Source organism: Capra hircus, chromosome 15, assembly GCF_001704415.2.
Source record: "Capra hircus breed San Clemente chromosome 15, ASM170441v1, whole genome shotgun sequence".
Classification (NCBI taxonomy): Eukaryota; Metazoa; Chordata; class Mammalia; order Artiodactyla; family Bovidae; genus Capra; species Capra hircus.
The window spans coordinates 52,586,374-52,605,859 of NC_030822.1; the positions used below are offsets into that span (position 1 = coordinate 52,586,374).

Sequence of the window (19,486 nt, forward strand, 5' to 3'; positions counted from 1 at the left end):
GAGCCCTGACTTTCTCAGGAGGCTCTGCCGCTGTCCCAGGTACCCCTCTGCGCAGAGAAAGGTCACTATAATTGCTGGTCACTGTAATTCCAAGCCTGGGATAAGTGTATGACATGGGTGACAGAAGCCCTATGGCCCAATAAGGCCACCCACCAACCCCAACATCTAGTTCATGTACCACCCCCTCCCCAGCCCTCACTGCCTCTGAACTTAGTGCCCAAGAAACAACTGCAATAGAAAGTGGCCAGTGGTCTAACCAGAATGACCAAGAACAGCACCCTTTCTTGAAAGCAACAGGCAAAATAGAGGCCACAGTAGTTGGAAGACACAGCTCTTTAATAGAAGCAAGTCAGTGCCCACGTCCCTAGGGGCCACCGAGCTTGGGTACCATTGGTGAAAGGGGGATGACGGTGAGGAGACAGCACCAGTGAGAGAGGAAAGTGGCTGCTGGCAACCTGGGTGTCCCCAGAAAACATAAAGGCAGGACACGGAAACCCTCCAACACATCTGGACAGCAAGTCCGACATGAGAAGAGTGCCCCCTGGTGGCATGATCAGAGAGGCGCTTGGTGGTGCTGCTACAGGACAGGTGTATTCCCTGAATAGCTCAGCGGTAAAGAATCTGCCTGCAATGCAGGAGACACAGGAGACATGGGTCCAATCCCTGGGTTGGGAAGATCCCCTGGAGGAGGGCATGGCAACCTACTCCAGTATTCTTGCCTGGAGAATCCCATGGACAGAGGAGCCTGGTGGGCTACAGCCCAAAGGGTCGCAAGGACTCAGACACAACTGAAGCGACTTAGCATGCAGGTACACACGCTAAGGGACAATGTGGCCACCAAATGCCACATCTTTCAGCCCTTCTAGCCGAAGGGAGGTGAGGCATGTTCCACGATCCTGGAAACTCCAGACTCGGAACATGGTTGGACATGCCCTAGGAGAGCAACTGGCACACCTGTGTGCACATTCCATCCATCCCCGGAATGGATCTTTCTAGAAGTAGTAGTGGAAGGTAGGGAGTCACAGACAGAGAGGACGTGGGGCCAGGGGACACACACTGCTGCCACGGTCTCAGCTTCCAGGGCCGCCCAGCTGCTCCAGGAGGGCCCTGACCTCGCCCTCCACCCGCAGCAGCTGGGCCTTACGCCAGGGATTAAGGGTGGCTCCCCGGTTGTCTTCCAGATCCCTCAGCAGCAGCTCCAGGTGGCGCCGGACCCGGCTGCGATCCCAGCTGTTGAGGTTCCGCTGGACTTCACCCAGGATCACCGACCAGTACTCGGACACTGCTGTCCCCTCCGTCAGCGACACCACGACCCGGGCACCGCCCTCTGCAGTGCTCCCCAAGTCCCGCAGGGCCTGGCGGCACTCTGAGCTCAGCTCGTTGAAGTAGAGACTAGTGGGAGAGAGCAGAGTAGATGCCACTCAGTGGGGCTCCGAGAAGGAAGGCGGAGGGCGGGTGGACAGAAAGCGAAGGGTCTCATAACTCATCCCCTAGCTGTGGAATGCGATGGGGAAAGTGTCTGCAATATGCCAGAGACAGAGGGCGGTGGCCACTGGGAGGCAGGGATGGCACTAGAATTCAGTGGGACCACAGTCGATAGGAACCAGGCCACCAGGACCCTAAGAGAAACAGTGGTGGAGAATCAGGGCAGGGGAAGGGCCCATCACGGATGGGGGATGGGGAGATGGGACAGGGTGGGGTAGGGGCAGGAAAACTCACTGCAGCAGCTCCAAGGAAGGGTGCTTCCAGGCAGCCTTGGCTAAGGCCAGGGCCGCCGTGTCACCAGCGCCGTTGTAGGCCACGTTCAGCTCCTGGAGCTGTTGGTTTCGGTCCAGCTGGGCAGCCAGCAGCTCCAGGCCCTCATCCCCAAGGCCCGTGTGCAGTAGAGAGAGGTGTTTCAGGGAGGTATTTCCTGCCAGCCCCTCCAGCAGCAGGGCCACACCTGCCGCCATCAGTGGGTTGTTGGACAGCCTAGGGCCACAAGCAGTCTAAGGTTATGAGAGCTCCTAGCAGATGCCCTGTGCTGAGCACCGGGATTTGGGCCTAAAGGGTGCATCACCTGGGGCAGAGACCAGCCTGGATGCAGAGAAATGCAGGCCAGGAAATGAGAAATAGGGGTAAGCTCACTGCAGAGGGGGAAGAGTGAAATGGAAGCTGGCTTCTCCCTCCCTTCCTCCTGCCTTCCATTCTCCTTGTGACACCCCCCTTCCCTTTCCCCTCTCCCCCTCCCCTTCTTCCTCCTTTTTTCACTCCCTTCCAATCCCTGCTTTGCCCTCTGTTCCCAACTGCCCCTCCTTCTTCCCACCCCATTCATCTCCCCTTACTCCAACCTGAAATCAGGAACCCAGGCATCTCGGTTGCTAGTCAACCAGTCAACACTTTGGGAGCATCTATTGAGTGCCCAGCATCAGGGTCAAACTCGCGAGGCAACAGGGAAAATCCTGGGAGGGAATCAGTGGTGCTGTTACCAGGCAACTGGACTGGGTGTTATTCCACTGGCCCCTCCCCAGGCTGATTTTAGCCACGTGAGAGGTGGCTACGACCTGTGGTACTTTCCCCCTGCCTGCCTGCTTGTACTAGACAGGGAGGATTGGGGAGAGGAGGGTGGGGGGAGTAAGGAGGGTGGGTCAGGGTCTACTCCTGCCTTGTTTATTACACCAGGCATGTTGGGAAGTGGAGAGCCCACCCTTGACCATAGCTGGCCAGCAGGATGGAGCCCCCTGCACAGGCACTCACCGCAGGGTGGTCACTTGGCACTGGTCATGTAGCAGCAGGTCGCGGAGGTCCCTGCAGGCCTCGGGGCCCAGGCTGTTGAGTTGCAACCTAGAGCAGAAGGTGGCCAGAGGGGAGGTAAGAAACCAAGGAAGGAGTTCAGCCTGGAGCCCGCCCACCCACCAGCACCCTCCCTCATCATGCACCTCTTGTAGCCCACAGCTGCGTCCCCTTCCGTGGCTCTTGTCACCTCCACCCACACCAGACTCACCCCACCCCTTGGTCCTTCCTCGCTCCCTTTGGTCTCCAGAGAACCTTTTCCTCTGCCCATGCAGGAGGGCAGGGCCTCACCCCAGCTTCCGGGCACGCAGGAAGACAGGCGTGAGCGTGCGCAACCCAGCAGGATCCAGCTGGCAGGAGGCCAAGTTCACCTCATCCAGGTCATGCCTTCCACTGCCCAGGACAGCTGCCACCACCGTGCACTTGAGGGGCGTCATGCGCACGCCTGCCAGGTTGAGCTGGCGCAGAGAGCCAAGCACCTCGGCAGAGAAGCGCTGATTCTGGAACTCATAGTGGAAGAAGAGGTGGTCCAGGAGCTCCGAGGGGGGCAGCACCTGCCGGCCCAGCTTGCCCAGCTTCTTCTTGATGGCCTGGGCATTCTCCAGGGCATCCAGGGTCTTGATGGGGCAGCCAAGCTGAGCCAGCACTGCCCGGTTGTGGGCAGACAGAAGCCCGCCCATGAACATGGGGAAAAGCTCAAAGACTTCATCGTCTGGAGGCTCGTCTGGGTGGCGCCGCGGACCTTCGACGCCCAGGATACTAGCACCTATCTGGTCCAGGACATCGTCATTGTAGTAGTCCTCCTCTCGGAACATCTCCAGCACCATGGCCTGGGCCACTGCCTCGCGGCTCTTACCCACCACACGCCCAAACACTCGTGGAACCACCTGGAAGGGAAGCAGTGTGGAGGACTGGGGGGCGGGTGCAGCCTCCTGCTTGCCTTCCAGCCTTCCTGCCTAAGCCTCACGGTCTCCTCTAAACCGGAGCGTGCTTTGTCAGCTCACACCACCCGCCCCTCCGGCAGCACCTTCCGTGGCTCCCCGCTGCCCATGTGAAATAGAAAACTGCAGAATTTGCCCCCAACTGGACCTTTCCAGAGTCATCTCTCAGCACTTGTCTCACTTACTCCAGACATAAGGAAATTCTTTCTTTTTCCCTAACACCCCTTCTGTTTCTAAGTTCAGGGTTGGTGGAAAAGAATTAGCATATATTCTAATGCATTTAGCATATATTCTATGCATTTAGCTTGAAGAAATTAGCGTATACTATTCATCTAGCCTGGTCCCAGGCTGCTGCTGCTAAGTCACTTCAGTCGTGTCCGACTCTGTGCGACCCCAGAGACGGCAGCCCACCAGGCTCCCCCGTCCCTGGGATTCTCCAGGAAAGAACACTGGAGTGGGTTGCTAGGTGGTATAAATATATCACCATCTTCAACATCATCACTGTCATCACAGCAGCAATGACTGATGTCACTCCTACTACTTCAGAACCTTCATGACTTGACCTGATGAAATAAAATTCATATTTTAAGGTAAGACAAGAAAAATTCAAACATAAACTTTTTCTCTGCCCATTTGGGCCTCCTCCCTTCCTTCTGGTATGCACTGTGCCTCTCCATTCTACATTTAACTAGACTTCCCCAGTGGCAAAAATACCTGCCACAGAGATCAGTTTCTTTTTCTGGTGTCAGTTATGTGACTTCTTTGAAGATAACATTCCTTTTTCAATCCTCTAAGGGGTCACGATGATCTACCCTTCACCTTGTATATGCAAACATCTTAGGTGAACTTTATGTAAAATGCCAATATGTCATTTTCCTTGAAACTATCGATTGATGCAAAACAAGATTTCTCAGATGACCTGGGAGGATACTGGGCCTCACCTCATGGGAGATCTTAGCTTCAATACGTACTTATGATCTTATCAGTGCTATTAGGTCTATTACTTATTCAGTTCAGCTCAGTTCAGTCACTCAGTCGTGTCCGACTCTCTGCGACGCCATGAATCGCAGCACGCCAGGCCTCCCTGTCCATCACCAACTCCCGGAGTTCACCCAAACTCATGTCCATAGAGTCGGTGATGCCATCCAGCCATCTCATCCTCTGTCATCCACTTCTCCTCCTGCCCCTAATCCCTCCCAGCATCAGAGTCTTTTCCAATGAGTCAACTCTTTGCATGAGATGGCCAAAGTATTGGAGTTTCAGCTTCAGCATCAGTCCTTCCAATGAAAACCCAAGACTGATCTCCTTTAGGATGGACTGGTTGGATCTCCTTGCAGTCCAAGGGACTCTCAAGAGTCTTCTCCAGCATCACAGTTCAAAAGCATCAATTCTTCAGCGCTCAGCTTTCTTCACAGTCCAACTCTCACATCCATATGTGACCACTGGAAAAACCATAGCCTTGACTAGACAGACCTTTGTTGGCAAAGGAATATCTCTGCTTTTGAATATGCTATCTAGGTTGGTCATAACTTTTCTTCCAAGGAATAGCGTCTTTTAATTTCATGGCTGCAGTCACCATCTGCAGTGATTTTGGAGCCCCCCAAACTAAAGTCTGACACTGTTTCCACTGTTTCCCCATCTATTTCCCATGAAGTGATGGGACTGGATGCCATGATCTTCGTTTTCTGAATGTTGAGCTTTAAGCCAACTTTTTCACTCTCCTCTTTCACTTTCATCAAGAGGCTCTTTAGTTCCTCTTCACTTTCTGCCATAAGGGTGGTGTCATCTGCATATCTGGGGTTATTGATATTTCTTCCAGCAATCTTGATTCCAGCTTGTGTTTCTTCCAGTCCAGCGTTTCTCATGATAGTACTCTGCATATAAGGTAAATAAGCAGGGTGAGAATATACAGCCTTGACGTACTCCTTTTCCTATTTGGAACCAGTCTGTTGTTCCATGTCCAGTTCTAACTGTTGCTTCCTGACCTGCATATAGGTTTCTCAAGAGGCAGGTCAGGTGGTCTGGTATTCCCATCTCTTTCAGAATTTTCCACAGTTTGTTGCGATCCACAGAGTCAAAGGCTTTGGCATAGTCAATAAAGCAGAAATAGATGTTTTTCTGGAACTCTCTTGCTTTTTCCATGATCCAGCGGATGTTGGCAATTTGATCTCTGGTTCCTCTGCCTTTTCTAAAAGCAGCTTGAACATCTGAAAGTTCATGGTTCATGTATTGCTGAAGACTGGCTTGGAGAATTTTGAGCATTACTTTACTAGAATGTGAGATGAGTGCAATTGTGTGGAAGTTTGAGCATTCTTTGGGATTGACTTTCTTGGGATTGGAATGAAAATTGACCTTTTCCAGTCCTGTGGCCACTGCTGAGTTTTCCAAATTTGCTGGCATTTACCTATTTTATGACTGTTGTTCCCTGAATTACCATGTGACTGAGCTTCAGATAAAATTCATGATTAGGCAACTTGAAAGTGAAAGTTAATCACACAGTCTCATCTGACTCTTTGCAATCCCATGGACTGCAGCCTGCCCGGCTCCTCTGTCCATGGAATTCTCCAGGCAAGAGTGCTGGAGTGGGTTGCTCTTTCCTTCTCCAGAGGATCTTCCCTACCTGGCCGAGTCTCCTGCATTGCAGGCAGATTCATTACCAACTGAGCCACTAGGGAAGGCCAGGCAACTTGAAATACTGATCAAATATATAGTTCTATAAGATGAATGACTGTAAACTGTAACTCTAGATATGGGATGAAGCAACAAGAAGGAATAATTTTCTGGATCATAACAGACTAGTAAGACAGGCAGGTCAGAGGATTTTGGCTACTGTTAACAAGGCCTAGTCCAGTAACAGCACACTGAGTGACCTGGGAATGAGCAGTCCTAGTTCCCTGGAACAAACTGGTCACAAACTGCCTCCCAAACCTTGATCAAAATTAAGAGTGAAAGGGAAGGGATTGTAAAATAAAGAATGTCGCCCACCACACAGTTCTACAAAATCAAGTCATCAGCCACTGCAGTTGCTGGCCTACAATAACCTTGCAAGGAATTCAGGGCAAAGATCAGGATGAGGCAATTTGTGCTCTGGTTGAACTGACAGCGAAAGTGAAAGAGGAGAGTGAAAAGGCTGACTTAAAACTCAGCATTCAAAAAATGAAGATCATAGCATGCAGTCCCATCACTTCGGGCAAATAGAAGGGGAAACGGTGGAAATAGTGACAGAGTTTATTTTCTTGGGCTCCAAAATTACTGCAGATGGTGACTGCAGCCATGAAATCAAAATTCGCTTGCTCCTTGGAAGAAAAGCTATGACCAACTTAGCATATTAAAAAGCAGAGACATTCCTTTGCTGACAAAGGTCCGTCTAGTCAAAGCTATGGTTTTTCCAGTAGTCATGTATGGATGTGAGAGTTGGACTATAAAGAAAGCTGAGCATGGAAGAATTGATGGTTTTGAACTGTGGTGTTGGAAAAGATTCTTGAGAGTCCCTTGGACTGCAAGGAGATCCAACCAGTCCATCCTGAAGGAAATCAGTCCTGAATATTCATTGGAAGGACTGATGCTGAAGCTGAAGCTCCAGTACTTTGGCCACCTGATGCGAAGAACTGACACATTGGAAAAGACCCTGATGCTGGGTAACATTGAAGGCAGGAGGAGAAGGGGACGACAGAGGATCAGATGGTCGGATGGCATCACCTACTCGATGGACATGAGTTTGAGCAAACTCCAGGAGTTGGTGATGGACAGGGAAGCCTAGTGTACTGCAGTCCATGGGGTGGCAAAGAGTCAGACACTACTGGGCGACTGAACTGGACTGAAACTGACAGAACTGGTCGTTAGATATTTTCAGGAGTTTTTATGAACCTGGATTCTTGCATCTTTCCATACTTAGGAAAGCACTAAAACCATTAACTAAGATGTCTGTTCCTCATGACTAGATGGGGCTTCCTAGTGGCTCAGTGGTAAAGAACCCATCTGCCAAGCAAGAGATGTGGGTTCAATCCCTAGGTCAGAAAGATCCCCTGGAGAAGCAAATGGCAACCCCCTCCACTATTCCTGTCTGGAGAATACCATGGACAGAAAAGCCTGGTGGGCTACAGTCCATGAGGTCACAACACGACTGAGGCAACTAAACACACATAGACACACACACACACACTCCCTTCAACAAAACAGTATATGTACTGGTCTCCCTCTTTACCGCTGAAATAGTTCTTAGAACTCTCTGAGAGACTGTCTCCCAGGTTATAATCCTCGGATTGGCTTGAATTAAAATTTCCATTTCTTTCTTAGATATGTTACGGAACCACTGACCGAAGCGGCCCTCCTTGACCAGAGCGATGATGACCACTTGCATGAGTTATCTCACAGTAGGAGGTCCCAAAGAGGAACATGGTGCTGCTGCTGAAAACTAACCTGGAAAATCTGGGAGGGGCCAAAAGGAGGGAGGAGATGCCAGCCCCATAATACTGTCCTACTAACCTCCCAGAATCCTGCACACTGGAATCCATCTTGGCTAAGAGATGCACACGCCACTTGGAAGGACCCTGAGTCAGACTAAATATGGGCCAAGATGATTGACCAAAGACAGCCCAGAAATTAATCTCATCACCATAACACCTGCGACTGTGAGTCACAGTGCAGAGCAGTTCTGCTTCTCTCAACCCCCTTTCCCACTGCTCTCTGCCTGGACCTCCCTTCCCAATAAAGCCTCTTGCTTTGTCAGTATGTGTCTCCCCAGACAATTCATTTCCAAGAGTCAGACAAGAGCCCACTCTCAGGCCCTGGAAAGGGTCCTCCCTCCTGCAACAGATGGACGATTGATTAATTTTTCATTGACAGGCCCCTGCCAACCACAGCGCCTTCATCACAGCCTCTCACTCGCTCTGCTCTTGTCCTCTCTGCTTCTCTCTCTCTCTCTTTTCTGTCTTTTTGACAGTGCTAAGATTTTTCCTCCCTCGAAGCTACATCCTCTTCCTGGAGTGTTTTCCCCCCAGTGCTTCTCCTGGTTAATCCTCCAGGGATCAGATTAAATGCCCTTCCTACAGAGCTGCTTTCCTTATCCCCTTAAATCAGGTCCCTACCTTACACACTTCCACAGCACCTGGAACTTGGCTTTCCAGGCACTTCCCAAGATTTTTAATCATATGGCTATGCTGACATGTTTGTGTTGAGACTGCATGATCAAAAAAGACAAAAACCTGGGGTTCTGTTAGGTTTCTTCCTCGGAATCTAACATGTTATCTAGCACACAGCAGGCACTCAAATATCTGTCGAAAAAAAATGAATGTTTGGGAGGTTGGTGACATCACCTCCCATGTTTGCAATGGTTCTGAGAAGGACGGACCTCCAGCCAGAGCCACGAGGTTGTTCTGTGGCACCTCTTCTACTGATGTGCTGCAGTCCATGGGGTCGCAGAGAGTCAGGCACGACTGAACAACTGAACAATAACCTCTAATGCCTGCCTTTTGGTTTTTTTCACTTGTTATAGGCAAGGTTCTCACCATGGAGGTAGGGTGTCCCTCCCCCAACCATCATCTGGACACAAGATACGAAAACAGTCACTCTGGGAAGATGAATCAATAGGCTCATATAGACACAGATGGGACCCAACCTCTGCTAGGCAACCCTCCCTCCAAGAGGGGCTGGGGGTGTGGTGCCCCCTCAAGTAATTGAGCGGCTTTCTGAATCCCGTCAGGAGACCGCAACCTCACTGCGATCCAGATGAAGCAAGTACATCCTCAAAGGGGTGGAGCAGCCTCAGCAATGGCCATTACCTTCCTGCCTGGGTTGATGCTGTGAGAAGCGATGGGCTGCCTGAGCCTGTTTATGTTTAACAGCAAAAAAAAATTTTAAGCTTTTTATTTATTTTTATTATGCTGCATTGGGTCTTACTCTCGGCATGTAAAACCTTAGTTGCATCATGTAGGATCTAGTTCCCTGACTAAGGATCAAACCTGGACCCCCTGAATTGGGAGGGTGGAGTCTTAGCCGCTGGACCACCAGGGAAGTCCCTAACAAACAATTAAATAGCACTTACTATGTGCCAGGATCTGCAGATGAAGACATTTAACCCTCATATTGGGCCAATGATACAGATACTTTATTTTTCCAGTTTGGAGTAGGAAATGGCAAACCACTCCATTATTCTTGACTGAAAAATTCTATGGATAGGGGAGCCTGAGCCGGCTACAGTCCATGGGGTTGTAAAGAGTTGGATATGACAGAGTGAATGAACACACATTATTCCCATTTAACAGATAAGGACCTTGAGACACAGGGAGATTAAGTAACTTGTACAAAGTCACACAGCTAGTTAAGTGGCAGAGCCTGGATTTGAACCCAGGTAGCTGTGTTATAGAATTCCTATTCTTAACCCTGACGTTTTGCTGCCTATAAAAAGGAAAACTTGTTAAAATTTTGTCCACTTACCAAGGCCCTGCTTCTTCAAGATAGGTAACTGAAACATTTCTACAGAGGACTGGGGTTACCAGCAAAGCACCACAGCTTCACAGAAATATCCATAGTACATCAGTAAAGTTTAGCAGAAAAAGCACAGGATTCGGAACTATAAAACCTGCACTCAGATCCCAGTTATTCTACTTACTGAGTGACCTTGGTCAAGTTACTCAGCCTCTGCGAGCCCCAGTTTCTTCATCTATAAAAAGGATTATAATAGTGTTTCATTTACAAGGCATCCGGCAGACATCAGCTGAGAGTGGATATTTCTTCCCATCAAAAACTTAGTGCGTCTGCACTGCTCACAGTACAGTCCTCAGGCCTTGTCATTTGGTTTCTGGAGCGGACCTGCACCCTGGATGGATTGTCCTAAATCAATTACCAAGCCATTTATCCTCCTGATATAAATGAATAAAACGGCATCTGCTTTATAAACCTGTCTCTGGTGATTAAGTTAGGATGAGACGTCACCTCTGAGGAATAGATACAGTTGGGTTTCTGGACCTGCAAAGCACAGGACAAACCCTGGACTGTAGTGACCCCTGCCGCCCAGCAACGAAGACTAGAAGGAGAGATATTAAACCACCCCCCAAACCTATCAGAGTTATGGGATTGTTATTAATAAAGTCCCTGCACCCTCAGATCCCCCTCCAAGCGTTCCCCAGCCTATGGCTTCTCTCTCCCTCTTCCTTATACCCCAATCCCATTAAAAGCCAGACTGCCCAGATCTGAAACAGAGCCAAGAAGGAGATTCACAGTTATGCAGGGAAAACAGGTTCCTTCTGGGAGAGGAGCAGGGGGTGAACAGGGAGCAGCCGGGGGTCCTGGGGCTGTTACCTTGAGCAGGTTGAAGAGCAGCGGCAGGGCCCGCAAGGGCAGCAGCTTGGCCATGATGCCCAGGACCAGGCTGACATCCTCCCCGACACGGCCCACGAGCTCGGCCACTTCCTTGCCCACCCGCTGTAGAGTCGTCTTCCGCAAACCCAGCACGATGTAGAGGGCAGCCAGGTATTCTTGCATGGCGGGCACGGTGAACACGAAGGTACCCGCGTGTCCTGGCTCCACACACGGGGCCAGAAAAAACCGCAGGGCGTCTCGGCGGAAAACGCGCAGCAGCTGAAACTCCTCTTCTGTCTGGACGCCAGCTTCCAGGCAGCCGCGCACGTCCTCTTCAGAGAAGTAGGTCTTGCGGGAGGACACACCCTCATAGGCCAGCTTGCCCATAGTTCGGGCCGCATAGGCCATCAGGGACAACTTGGAGGGGTCAGTGCTGTCCAGCATCTCCCCACTGAAGTTAAGACGCAGGAAGCTGGTGTAGATGCTCGTGAGGGTCTGGCCGGCTGGCGTGGGAGCATGCAGGAAGTGCAGGGTGGCACAGACGAGCCAGCAGTAGGAGGGCAGGAAGCAGGCAGCGGCGATCTGATGGTGCCCTTCCAGGTTCCGGGTCAGCATCTGCACCAGGTGGTCGCGCTGAGCCGGCGTGACCGACACCCCCCCGGCTCCGGGCTCGCAGTCTGGCTGGTTGAGGCGGAGCTGGAAGTAGAGCTTCTGGAGGTTGGTATCGGAGAAGCCACAGATCTCGCCATAGCGGCCCACGTACTTGCTGGGGATGCGGCCGATGGCAGAGGGCCGGGTGGTCACCAGAATGCTGGCCTGGGAAGGGCATGGTGGAGGGTTAAGAAAGACCCTGGTGTCCTCACTGCCTCACTTGCCAGGGAGGAGAGTCCAAGGGTGAAGATGATGATGACCTCAGTAATAATAACTCAGACTTACTGTGGATCCACTATGATCCAGGGCACCGTGCTAAGCACTTCATATGCAGCATCTCATTTGATCAACGCAACTCAAGAAGAGAAAGAAGTGGAAGCCTGGAGAAGCTACTGACCAGCTCAGTCCCACAGCTCAGAAGCGGAGGGGAAGGATTTGAACTAACCCAAAGCCTATGCTCCTATGTATTAAATATGTGGACCCCGAACACAAAAATCCTTAGGAGGCAAGTTAGGGACACCAAATCGGGGCAGGGCACACTCACCTCAGGCAACATGTATTTGCGCAGCAGGTTGGTGATGATAGCAGCTGGTGCCTCTGGCTTCTCAGGGTCACTGCAAAGCCCTGTGCTGGCTAATGAGAAATTGAGGTTGAGATGCTCCAAGCCGTGGAGCACAAACAGCAGGCGGGAGCCGGCAGCAGCCATCAGAGGCAGAACCTCCTTCAGGGCAGTGTAGCGCTGGGCTACAAGTTGGCACAAGGAGGCAGGAGCAGGGCCCAGGGATGACAGGTCCTCACAGGAGAAGGGGATGAGCAGCTCGAAGGCTGGGAGCCGTCCATAACACCAGTCCAAGACCATCTTGCGCACCAGAGTGCTCTTGCCTGTGCCCACGGTCCCGTAAAGCACCACCGTCTGCACCCGGCGCCCACAGGCATCTGGGTCAAAGAGCTGAGACAGGGCTAGTGGGGGGAGCCCAGCAGAGGGTGGCTGACGCTCCAGGGCCAGTTCAGCCAGTGGGCGCAGCAGCTCATCAGGGGTGCTCTCACGGATCACAGGGTCTACATGGACTGTGTCTAGTGCAAAGGTCGGGCCAAACTGGCGCTCTTCCCTGGGCAGCCGACTGAACCACTCGGCCAGATTGTGGCGGTGCCGCTGGAGAGCTTCTGAATGGGAAGGCAAGAGGAGAGAGGGGCGTCAGGGAGAGGGGCAAGGAAACCCAAGAGCTTAGGGAGATGGTAGGGTCAAGCTGCCGAGTCAAGAGATGCTGGAGTCCAAAATGGTGCTGGACATACAAGACTCGCTCAGAATGTCCAGGAAGTTCAGACCCCTGTGACAGGAAGTGGGGAGCCATGGGATGAGTGACGGTGAGTCTGGGCTGACCGGTTGCACGATTATCTGTGCATGATCACCCTGACAGCTAGAGGCAGTGTGTTGAAGAGAGGGACGATGTGTGCTTTGTACATCGTGAGTGTGCACTGCACGAGTGTCGCAGGAAAGGGTACACAGATAGATGGATAATAAGGCCAGGGAGAGTGGGTCCACAGATGGCCGAAGGTAACAGGTGCTCTATACCACCTTCCTGCTTGCTTCTCTGCCCACCCTCCCCGAACCCATCACACCCCCTGGGATCCCAGCAGCCCCTCTCCTCAGGCTGACTGAGGAGCCAGTCCCTTTACCAGATGCAGCAATGCCCCGGAACAACTGTCCGTGCCTCCCGCATGAAGGACCATTGCCCACTGAGCTTCCGTTGTGGCGTATAAAGGCCCTGTGAGCAAAGAGAGGGAGTGAGCTGGGGCTTGGCTGTTGGGCTCAGGCTCCACAGAGGCTCAGAGTCCAGTCCTGCCTCAGCTGATAGACTTCTGGCTTCCTGAGATCCAGCCCTGACCATGGACATCCAAGTCCAAAGCCTTGTCTGACTCTCACACCCTTCCCAGGGCCTGAGGTCTCGCCCCTAGCCCTCCAGCTCCCCACTGCTCCCTGCCTGCCTGGAACTCAGGCTAGCTTCTGCCGGACTCCGCCCACCTCCCACCAGTTCTTCCTCTGGCTGACCACTGTGACTTGCACCACGGATGATGTAAGCCAACTTCCTCTTTAGGTCTAGTAGCTGACTCTCCACGCTCTCTACCCACCGAAGACCAACCTCTCCCCAGGGAATCAAGCTCTCTGCAAATCCTGACCCTTCCCAGGCTACTCTTCTATGTCCAGATGTGTCCTAAAGTATGACACCAAGGCCTCACCTCGGGGACCCAAGAGGGCGCTCCCCTTTAAGAGGCCAACTCCAGTGAATCAGGAAGGGGACACGTTCATCTACAGAGAGAAAGAAGAAGGAAGAAATAGCATCAAGAACTCACCCACATTAGCTCAACGATATATAGACCCCCACATCTACGTCAACCCCCGTCATCATTTGCTCTCACAGCATCACGAACTGCCCCTTTGCAGCAGTTATTATATTTCATTATGTAATTATTTCATTAACATTCATTCACACACCCATTCTTCCATGAGAGCGGGGATTACATCTGTTTTGTTCATAATTATCTACTTAGAACTAAGCACAGGGTCTGTCTGGCACACAGCAGGCACTCAATAAATATCTACTTAACACAAAATGAAGTCAGACAAGTGTTCCTGGGCTTATGTAGCTACAGGGACCCTCAAAGACCTTCCAGTTCAACTCCCTTAGTTTAGGATGGGAGAAAGGAAGCTGGGGAGGTGCAGTGACTTGTTCAAGGTCAACAGCTAGTGAATCACAGAGCTGGAACTAGCACGCCTGGTGTCTGGATCCCTGTTCTCCTGGGGGTGCCGTCTGGGCTCTGAAGATGAAGGGAGAGTTGGAAAGAGAAACCCCTGCTTCCTGCTCACCTGCTGGCTGGAGTACTCTTCCTAGACCAGGGCTCCAAGAGGCTCTGGGCAAATGGCAGCCCCACCTCATGGCAGGAGAAAAGGTCAGAGCCTGCGGGACTGAGCACACCGCCTTCTAGCCTGTTCCCCTGCAGGAAAAATGGTATGAATGGACCTCACACACCCCAACTTTTCCACCCCACCTCCCCGAGCAGGCCAAAGGGTGGCCTTCCTCCTCAAGAGAACATTAGCTTTTCCTTAAGTGTCAGTGTCGCCAAAGCCCTGGCCTGGCCTTCAGACCTGCCTCCTCCACATCCCCCACCTGAGTGATCTCATTTTATCTCCTACTACCCACTGCTTCTACCCTATGGCTTCATGATCGCCTTTCTCCTGAGTTCCAGCCTAATGAACTATTTAGTTGTCCTTAAAAAAAAAAAAAAAGTTATTTATTTTGGCTGCACTGCAAAGCATGTGGGTGGGATCTTAGTTCCTTGACTAGGGATGGAACTTGTACCCCCTGCAATGCAAGCACGGAGTCTTAACCACTGGACTACCAGGGAAGTCCCCCTTGTTGTCCTTTTCTTCTTTTGCTTGGCTTCCAGCAAACTCATAGGAGTTCTGTGTTCATGTTCAGAAGCTTTTCTGAGCCAACAATTCCCAGTAAACAATCATCCACTCTCCTCTAAAGTTTTTCTGTAGCTATCGGGTCCTTTTAGCTGGGTTTTAATAGTTTGACCGTTTTATCTTCTCTGTGACTTTTATCTAACCTGCTTTTCAGGCTGGCATAAATAATAGATAAATGAATTAAGGACTTCCTACTTGGTGTCTCCATATGGACATCCTGCCTGTGCTTCAAGATGCATGCTCGCAGAACTGAACTCAGCATCCCTCGTCCCTGTTCAGCTCCTTTACCGCACATCTTCCCAATCACATGATTTCTTCTTGAAATCTGACCACTTTGTCTTCAAATTCTTCCCTCCTCCTGCAACCACTGGAAGCAGCCCGGCCACTCCTCCTCCCCATTCTTTGCCAGCCTGTTCCTGTTGCATCATCCCTCCCACCCCTGTGCTAACTCAGACCCTCCCCAGACTTCCGGGGACCCCTCTTCTCTTTACCTTCTCTCTGCCTTCAGTGCCATTCCATTCCCATCCCTCATCCCAGCCACCAATCACCTCCCTAAAATCCTCGATTGTATGGAGTCCAAATACCTGACCTACAACTGCTATTTTTCTGATAATGCCCCTGACCGGTGCCTTATCCACCAGGCTTTGCGAATCTTGCTTGCACTTTACTAATTTTGTTCATACTCTTCCATCAGCTTGGAAAGACCTTTCTCTCCTGCCAGAATCCTACCCAAGCTTTTAAAAACTGCTCAAAGTCCCTCTCTCCTGGGCAGTCTTTCTCCATCCCTGAGTTCCCTTAAATGAAGCACACAGCTCTTTGGCAGCCGGTCTCCACTGGGATGCGGCTCTTTAAGGGCAGGACACACTTAGGGAGAAGTGGGTACACTGGGCCCTCTTGCCAGCAGGGCCAGCCAGTGGAGGTGCAGGCTGGGGCTCAGATCTGGAGTCCCGGTTGCAGAAGAAGGGTTAAGAGGCGGCCCTGGCAAGCTGGAAAAGCTCGGGGAAACTAGCTCACTGGGAAAAAATCAGACGCAGGGCCTCTGATTCAAGATAGGACTGTGGTGGGGGCGGGGGTGGGGAGGGTAACTTTCGGAGGATCACCCCTGGTCTCCAGAGCAATGAGAAAAGAAGGCACCGCAGGAAAGGTACCAGGTCTGTGCTCGCACAAATCCTGAGCCTTAATCCGGGACCCCAGCTTTCCTTGTTCAAGTTGGTTTCAGACCCAAGAGGAGAGCCCGCCACAATGGCCACCATTCAGCGCACCGCTGCGTCCTACGCAACCCCGGCAGCCAGCTCCTTGCGGCTCCAGCCCAGCCCCGCCCCGTCCCCGCTGCTTAGACCTTTACCCGCCGCGGTCCAGGCCGGGAGCGGTCGCCGCCGGAGTCTCTCGCTTACTCGCAGAGGCCCCGGCGCGGCGCCGCGCTTCCTGCCCGCCCCGCCCGCCTGCGCGGAGCCCTGCCCTTTCTGGCTACCCGCCCGGCAGCGGGCACGCGCGAGAACGCGCCTCAGCGTTCCGGGCCTCCGGGTCCTGGGACGAGGGAGATAGCGAGACAGGCTGGGGTCCCGGAGAGCAGGCCCGGGGCGGGGACTTCTTCCGCTTTCGTCCGGCCATCTCCCCGCGCCTCCCATGCTACTGTCTTCTGCAGGTCACCGAGCGACAATCTCATCCCATTAGTCACCATCTCTCAGGCAGGGCTTCTTGCAACGCCCATTGTACAGATGAACGCACTGCCGCTCAGAAAGGTGAAATGACTTGCACCGCCGGTTGACCAACTTGGAAGAACCAGATCAAGAATCTGGGGCCTGGGTCTTCCTACCTCGGACCCCTGGACCTTCCCGAGGCGATCTCACTCCCTCATCCCCAGAACATTCTTCCCTCTGTGCGTCTTCACTGCTTCAGCCTACCTCCTGGCAGAGATCTTGGGATCTTGGGTCTTCTCTCTGTACCTGGCTCTCTTCACCTCTGCCCAGAACCTCTGTCTGTGGCTTCTGGTCACTTGCCTCAAGGAAGAGAGAAGAATGGGGCGAGGGACTGCTCCCACCTCTAACTGCCCTTCTTGTCTGGCACCCAGTCATAGCCTAGCCCTGGGGCTCCCTGGTCCTCAAAACCCTCACTCTTGTCCCTGTGCTTCCATACCTGGCATGCTCAGGACCCTTGAAGCTGAGGGAGGCGTCACCCGCCACCCACAGCCAGGGCATGCCTCCGCAAGCAAACACAGGTGTGCGCTGAACAGAGGCGTGCAGTAGGGAACTGGTAGAGAGGCAGCCGGGCAGGGCTGGGAAGAGAGGGCTTTGTGATCTTGATTTCAGCGAGGCAGCAGTGAGCAGTGGCTTGAAGCAAGATCTTAATTCCCTCTCCAGGGACTGAACCTGGGTAGCCTGGATGATAAACAGAAATCCTAGCCACCAGACCAACAAGGGCTAGAGGCTAGAAAACATTTTTCCCTGGATCTTTGCCCCGGGTGAAAAATACATGTATCACAGAGGCAGAAATTGTAAATGTTGGTACAAAGTATCATTAGAGACATAGCACAACAGGTGGGAGAGCATATAGAGAAATGGTTTGTTTAGTCAAGGCAGAAGCAAGGCAGAGATGTACACCCGGAAAGAAGGGGTGTACCCCTTAGAGAGGAAGAGGGCAGTAAAATAGCAGTGAAGTCATTTATATAGGTCAGTTCTTCTGGGTCTTTGTCTTCCTTCAGCCAATTACCTGGTTTCTTTTTCTTGACATACCCTGGGACCCTCCCCTGGTTGCACAGGCATCCTTCAGTCAAGATTTATCTCAAAATGAAGGCTTCTGGGAGGCACAAGACTCATTCATTATTGCCTGGAATTATCCCCTGAATTTTGACCCTCAAGGAGCCTTTCTGCGCATGTGTAGTGTCTCCTTTTTCCCAAAAAGGGGGGAATGGAGATCCCTTAATCCTTTACTCGAACAGAGTTTTGCACATCTTTGTCCTTGCCATGACTATTACCTTGACAAAGACTGGGGGGAGGCTGATTATAAATTCCTCAACTGGAGCCTACCTATCTCTTATATCAGGAATTGCAAACAGTAGTTAACTATCCAGGCTGAAGGCCGCTTCTTCCAGCCCCATGAAATGCAAACAGGAGCCCAGTTGTAAATGTCTAGGCTGGAGCCCATCTATCTCCTGACTCAATCTCTACTCTCCATCCTCGTTTACTTTTTTTTTCCCCTTGTTTACTTATACATGTAAACATCTGTTCTTTCACCAAACATGTGTATTGGGCTAAGACTGAACATCAAGAACAAGAAGAACTGTTGTAGCCACGCGTTCCAGGAAACAAACTCACTCAGGACAATGCAAATAGTGGAGTGCAGCTTATTACACCGGCGGGCCCAAGGCAGAGTCTCCTCTTAGCCAAGGACCCTGACCAGCATTTGTGAAAATCTTTTATACCCCATGTATACGTGTCTGAACCCACCACTCCAAATTCCTTGAGACTTACATAAACCAAGGAAAATACAATCCCAGTAACCCATCATTCACGTGCTACGTGCTCATGTGCTTAAACAGTCCAACAGTTAGCCAACAATCAACAAACCCAAGGTTACACTCCGACAGACACAGAAAAACTTACAGCCTGTCTGGAGGAAGGGTGATTAGTGTAGGTTTTCTCTTAGGTGATGAGTCACCTAGATATGATCTTCAATGTTCTCCTGTCTAGAGGGGGTCTTATTCTTCTGTTGTTTCCAGAGGTACTAAACACAGAGTTCAGAGTCCATTGGAAAGGTGGCCGAGCATGATCAGCATGAACAGGTCTAAGATGGAGTCCAGGCCCTATGAATTCCTTCTTCAGAACAAGGACCAGACTAGAGCAGCTCCCCTCTAGGGGACCCAAAGGACCGTGCTTCAGAGGCAGATAGAAGCCTTAGGAAAGTCTGGGAGAGGAAGTTACTAACTGACTGTGACCCGGAAGTGACATTTAAACTGGATCTTAAAAAAATAAGATGGTACTCAGCCCAAAAAAACAAGGAAATAATGATATTTGCAGCAACATGGATAGAACTAGAGATGATCATACTAGGTGAAGTAAGTCAGACAGAGAAAGACAAATATCATATGATATCACTTATATGCAGAATCTAAAAAAAAAAAAGATACAAGGAGGGAGGTTCAAGAGGGAGGGGACATATATATATCTATGGCTGATTCACGCTGATGTATGGCAGGAACCAACACAATATTATAAGGCAATTACCCTCCAATTGAAAATAAATTAATTTTAAAAATGAACTTATTTACAAAACAGAAATAAACAGACATAAAAAGCAAACTTTGGTTACCAAAGGGGAAAGAGAAGGGAGGGATACATTTGGACTTTGGTATTAA

At 51.3% G+C, this 19,486-nt stretch overlaps 1 protein-coding gene across 2 annotated transcripts; it reads right to left on the reverse strand.

Annotated features, from left to right (window-relative positions):
- On the reverse strand, positions 315 to 16,579 carry NLRX1 (NLR family member X1). 2 transcript variants are annotated; one of them, XM_018059672.1, is made up of 10 exons: positions 16,478 to 16,579; positions 14,530 to 14,657; positions 13,902 to 13,971; positions 13,341 to 13,429; positions 12,208 to 12,827; positions 11,013 to 11,828; positions 3,064 to 3,659; positions 2,737 to 2,823; positions 1,720 to 1,971; positions 315 to 1,392 (listed from the first exon to the last, which is right to left on the reverse strand). In XM_018059672.1, the coding sequence occupies exons 2-10, from the start codon at positions 14,597 to 14,599 to the stop codon at positions 1,071 to 1,073; spliced, it is 2,922 nt and encodes a 973-aa protein (XP_017915161.1). In that variant the 5' UTR covers positions 14,600 to 14,657; positions 16,478 to 16,579; the 3' UTR covers positions 315 to 1,070. The 2 variants fall into 2 exon arrangements, with proteins under 2 accessions (XP_017915161.1, XP_017915162.1); XM_018059673.1 differs by lacking the exon at positions 14,530 to 14,657 and having other exon boundaries at positions 16,478 to 16,558.